The sequence below is a fragment of the Oncorhynchus mykiss genome, chromosome 17 (assembly GCF_057628025.1).
Source record: "Oncorhynchus mykiss isolate SJ-2025 chromosome 17, ASM5762802v1, whole genome shotgun sequence".
Lineage (NCBI taxonomy): Eukaryota > Metazoa > Chordata > Actinopteri > Salmoniformes > Salmonidae > Oncorhynchus > Oncorhynchus mykiss.
In genome coordinates this window covers 16,505,729-16,511,728 of record NC_143038.1, presented here as the reverse complement: position 1 = coordinate 16,511,728, position 6,000 = coordinate 16,505,729, and the positions used below count along the sequence as shown (strand labels likewise).

Here is a 6,000-nt window from a genome sequence, read left to right as displayed (position 1 = left end):
CTCAAGTATGACAATTGGGTACTTTTCCCACCACTGATCATTGACCTGTGTCAATAAAATCCTGTCTGTCACCTGAACTAATTGAGATGGTGGTTGCATGTCAAGAATAAAGTTACGATTTATAGAGCTCCTGTATGCTGCCTCTGGTCTTAGACTTCATATAGTTGACGCTACATTCTCTGAACCCTCCAAACTGCGTTTACATTAACAATGACATTGTAACAAAAACATTCTGGCACTCACTTATTTTCACATCTCCGGTAGAGGGGGCGCAATGCTTTTTATTAGATACAGTAGAAATGACATGCAATGTTAAAGAGACAAACATTTGACGCGGATGTAGAGAGTGTGTAACCTGTAAAGATAGCACCACCTCCCGATCATTTTGTTAGGCTGTGATACCCTGGTAATTTGTACATACATTTACCGATTTCGGGGAGAAGTTACTTCTTCAGATTCACCATCACTTCTGACGGGACCCTCCGGAGGATAATAATCAATTGAGTATTGATACACACCCAACTAAAAAGTAATTTTACAGGTAAATTGCAACCCTATCGAATGGAAATTAAACCGTACCTTGCATAGCCTAACATTACATTTTGCACAACTCCAAAATAGGTTGCATGCTTTTAGAATACTAACATACACTTGATCTGTTGACTTGAAAGCGCATTGTTCAAGAGACGTTAAATAGTTTATTATAAATCCAACAGATTATTATTATTATTTATTTTGCATCATAGTCATAATCGGGCATTGGTTTGGTTTATAATCGCTGCATCAGACATTCGCACAATGTCGGTATTGACAGGTTTCTATTCATGGCCAATTTATTTATTTATTTGACAGGGACAATGTACATTAATTAACAGTTCCCTAAATGTGACAGATTTAGCCAGTTTGGTAGTTTTCATCTGTAGTCCCTAGGCTAGATACTAGATAGCAACTGTGGTTTATCTTGTAACTCAAACTTTACTACGTGGGGCGATTAGTATTAAAATATGTTATGTTGATAACGCTAAATATGACACCAATAAGATATGATTTATAAGACTTTAAAGTAATTACATTATGAACAAGAGCTAAACGCGGAATGGGGATGCACTTTCAGAGAAAACACATGAAACTGATAGGGTGATTCAGAAGATAGCTGGAGGGGGATTTGAACCTTTGCCAATAAAAAAGTGAATGCTGCAACCTGGTCTCAGAGCATTTCGTATCAATCTGTACGTACATTTGAAATACTCTTACATTTCGTATGGTATGTATTAATTTGTGGATGTCCAAGGTTAGGGGAAGGATTAGCTAACATGCTGAGTAGTTGCCAGTTAGTTTAAAAAGTAGTAAGTCATTAACAAAAATGCAAAAGTTGTCTATGATGAGATTCGAATATACAACGTTTTGGTTTGCTAGATGTTCGCATTGTTATACACCCAACCAACCACCCTCCCTCCTTCCGATTTTCCCTTAAGTAACCTTCTGTCTTATGTAACCATACCAAACAGAACATAGTAGGTAGCCTAGTGGTTAGAGCGTTAGGCCAGTAACCGAAACGTTGCTGGATTGAATCACGAACTGACAAGGCAAAAGTATATAGTTCTACCGCTGAGCAAGGCAGTTAACCCACTGATGCCGAAGACGTGGATGTTGATTTTGGCAGCCCCCTGCACAGCTCTGATTCAGAGGAGTTGGATTAAATGCAGAAGACATTCATTCAGTTGTACAACTGACTAGGTATCCCCCTTTCCCATATCACACCAAATTGAGTGTCCCGGATTTACTTTTACTATGTTACGTCAAGTCTCTGAGACAAGGCTCTGCACCCAAAGGAGATGTTTGTACTTGCCTAACAATTCCTCTCCTGATGGAATTATTTTTCTTAACGACATACACCAACTGATGGTGCAATAAAGACACTTTACAATTGGTTTTCACTCTACACGCATGCAAACACACACACACACACACACACACACACACACACACACACTGGTAGGCAATTATTCTGTAGTCAAGTTCACTGTTGTAATTATGGAGGAGAATGGCAGAGTCGTAGTTGTATGATTTACTAGTGTCTGCATCCCAGCTGACTCACTATTTGGGACAACCTTAATAGATATCTACTTTTTCAGACACTGGATACACAATATCCATATGCCAGCATCAGCTCCTTGAGCTTTAGGTATTGTGGTATTACTGTAAGTTTGCCCCAGGTCATGCCCAGGAATTTGAACATGATTTTCCAAACACTTCCTGTTTGCAATGAAGGAACATTGTGCAGAGGGGATGTTGCTCTAGTCAGCTTAAGAAAAGAGTTGAGAGGAAAGATAATAAAGGAAATAATAGAATGTGCTGAATTCTTCATTAAGTACGTGTTTTGCTATACAGGTCATAATGCCAATTTTCAAATAGTAATGCCAATTATAATGTATGCAGCATATAATGTTATAATTATAATAATAATAATTTATAAAATGGACAGAGCTATGAATTTGGTTTGTGTGCCTTCCTCAGCATGTGTTAGAAAACTGGAGTGAGTACTTGCCATGGGAATCTCACAGGAAGGTTGTGTACTACCATTTGGGAAACATAAAGATAACTGAACCAAATTAGATGTATTCTGCAACCATTTTGCCAATGTATGCAAACATTTTTGGAACATTTTGAGACTCAACGTGTTCACAAGGACACTTACTCAAAAAAACACATTTTCTCACTCAATCTTTCTCTCAATGTCGCAGGGACGTTAAAATGCTACGGATTTACTTGTGCTTGAGTGTTGTTGTCAACGTGGCCGTCTCGCAGGAAGCTGAGGAACCCATCTCATACACGGCAAGTACCCCTCTCACAACCTCCACATGCAAACACTGCAGTGCCTGCTGCCAAAAAAATAGAGTGGGTTTCCCGGAGCCTAGTTCCAGTGCCAGACTAAAATGCACATTCAATGGCGATTCTCCATTGGAGACTATAGGCTTAATCTGGGAAACTGGCACTAAAAGACGCAGCCCCTTACCGGAAAAAAATAGCTTCTGTCAAACGGTTGTGGCAACTCTTTGGTAAGTTTTCTGCAAATATGCGCTAAACTCATATTTTCACATTCAAATTACTTTTGTGGCAAACTGGCAACGCAACAATTTTACTGAGTTACATTTTAAAGAAATTAATTAGGCCCTAAACTATGGATTTCACATGACTGGGACTACAGATATGATTATGTTTGGTCACAGACACCTTACAAAAAAGGTAGGGGCGTGGATCAGAAAATCAGTCAGTATTTGGTGTGACCACCATTTGCCTCAGGCAGCGCGACACATCTCCTTCGCATAGAGTTGATCAGGTTGATTGTGGCCTGTAGAATGTTGTCCCACTCCTCTTCAATGGCTGTGCGAAGTTGCTGGATATTGGCAGGAACTGGAACACATGGTCATAAACATCGATCCAGAGCCACTCCGACATTGATCGTCCTAATATTTACATATTTCTTAATTCCATTCTTTTACTTTTAGATCTGTGTATTTGTTGTGAATTATTAGATACTACTGAACTGTTGGAGCTAGGAACACAAGCATTTCACTACACCCACAATAACATCTGCTAAATATGTGTATGTGACCAATACATTTGATTTGATTTGATTTGAGAGTGAGTGTGGTGAGTGTGCAGGCCATGGAAGAACTGGGACATTTTCAACTTCCAAGAATTGTGTACAGATCCTTGCGACATGGAGCCATGCAATATCATGCTGAAAAATGAGGTGATGGCAGCGGATAAATGACATGACAACGGGCCTCAGGATCTCGTCACAGTATCTCTGTGCATTCAAATTACCATCAATAAAATGCAACTGTGTTTGTTGTCCGTAGCTTATTCCTGCCCATACGATAACCCCAATGCCACCTTGGGGCATTCTGTTCAGCAAACCGCTTGCCCTTATGACGCCATGTACGCTGTCTGCCTTCTGCCTGGTACAGTTGAAACCGGGATTCTTCTGTGAAGAGCACACTTCTCCAGCATACCAGTGTCCATCGAGTGGTGAGCATTTGCCCACTGAAGTTGGTTACAATGCCGAACTGCAGTCAGGTCCAGACCCTGCAGAAATTCTTTGGTTGTGCAAACCGACACTTTCATCAGCTGTCTGGGTAGCTGGTCTTAGACGATCCCGCAGGTGAAGAAGCCAGATGTGGAAGTCCTGGGCTAGCGTGGTCACACGTGGTCTGCGATTGTGAGGCCGATTGGATGTACTGACAAATTCTCTAAAACAGCTTATGGTAGAGAAATTAACAGCTCTGGTGGACATTCCTGCAGTCAGCATGCCAATTGCACACTCCCTCAAAACTTGAGACATCTGTGGCATTGTGCTGTATGGCAAAACTGCACATTTTAGTGGCCTTTTTTTTGTCCCCAGCACAAGGTGCACCTGTGTAATGATCATGCTTAATCAGCTTCTTGATATGCCACACCTGTCAGGTGGATGAATTATCTTGCGAAGGAGAAATGCTCACAATTTGAGAGAGATACGTTTTTCTGTGCATGGAACATTTCTGGGATCTTTTATTTCAGCTCATGAAACATGGGACCAACACTTTACATGTTGTGTTTATATTTTTGTTCAGTATAGTTCAACTAGTAATTTAACTACATTTCCAGTAGCTTGGTGGTAGTTGAGCTAAATTCAAATCTAGGTAGTGCTCTAAGTAGGTTAGGCATGTTTTGTAATACAGTGCCTTGCGAAAGTATTCGGCCCCCTTGAACTTTGCGACCTTTTGCCACATTTCAGACTTCAAACATAAAGATATAAAACTGTATTTTTTTGTGAAGAATCAACAACAAGTGGGACACAATCATGAAGTAGAACGACATTTATTTGATATTTCAAACTTTTTTAACAAATCAAAAACTGAAAAATTGGGCGTGCAAAATTATTCAGCCCCCTTAAGTTAATACTTTGTAGCGCCACCTTTTGCTGCGATTACAGCTGTAAGTCGCTTGGGGTATGTCTCTATCAGTTTTGCACATCGAGAGACTGACATTTTTTCCCATTCCTCCTTGCAAAACAGCTCGAGCTCAGTGAGGTTGGATGGAGAGCATTTGTGAACAGCAGTTTTCAGTTCTTTCCACAGATTCTCGATTGGATTCAGGTCTGGACTTTGACTTGGCCATTCTAACACCTGGATATGTTTATTTTTGAACCATTCCATTGTAGATTTTGCTTTATGTTTTGGATCATTGTCTTGTTGGAAGACAAATCTCCGTCCCAGTCAGTCTCAGGTCTTTTGCAGACTCCATCAGGTTTTCTTCCAGAATGGTCCTGTATTTGGCTCCATCCATCTTCCCATCAATTTTAACCATCTTCCCTGTCCCTGCTGAAGAAAAGCAGGCCCAAACCATGATGCTGCCACCACCATGTTTGACAGTGGGAATGGTGTGTTCAGCTGTGTTGCTTTTACGCCAAACATAACGTTTTGCATTGTTGCCAAAAAGTTCAATTTTGGTTTCATCTGACCAGAGCACCTTCTTCCACATGTTTGGTGTGTCTCCCAGGTGGCTTGTGGCAAACTTTAAACAACACTTTTTATGGATATCTTTAAGAAATGGCTTTCTTCTTGCCACTCTTCCATAAAGGCCAGATTTGTGCAATATACGACTGATTGTTGTCCTATGGACAGAGTCTCCCACCTCAGCTGTAGATCTCTGCAGTTCATCCAGAGTGATCATGGGCCTCTTGGCTGCATCTCTGATCAGTCTTCTCCTTGTATGAGCTGAAAGTTTAGAGGGACGGCCAGGTCTTGGTAGATTTGCAGTGGTCTGATACTCCTTCCATTTCAATATTATCGCTTGCACAGTGCTCCTTGGGATGTTTAAAGCTTGGGAAATCTTTTTGTATCCAAATCCGGCTTTAAACTTCTTCACAACAGTATCTCGGACCTGCATGGTGTGTTCCTTGTTCTTCATGATGCTCTCTGCGCTTTTGACGGACCTCTGAGACTATCACAGTGC

The 6,000-nt window shown here is 40.8% G+C and overlaps 1 protein-coding gene across 1 annotated transcript in view; it reads left to right on the top strand.

Moving 5' to 3' along the window:
- The first annotated feature begins 245 nt into the window (after positions 1-245).
- Positions 246-6,000, top strand: part of LOC110493800 (EGF-containing fibulin-like extracellular matrix protein 1) — a 28,165-nt gene continuing 22,410 nt past the window's right edge. Inside the window, exons 1-2 of the mRNA XM_021568292.3 lie at positions 246-541; positions 2,745-2,835. Of these exons, the coding sequence (XP_021423967.2) occupies positions 2,755-2,835 (81 nt within the window). The 5' untranslated portion in view covers positions 246-541; positions 2,745-2,754. The remainder of the gene's footprint in view (positions 542-2,744; positions 2,836-6,000) is intronic.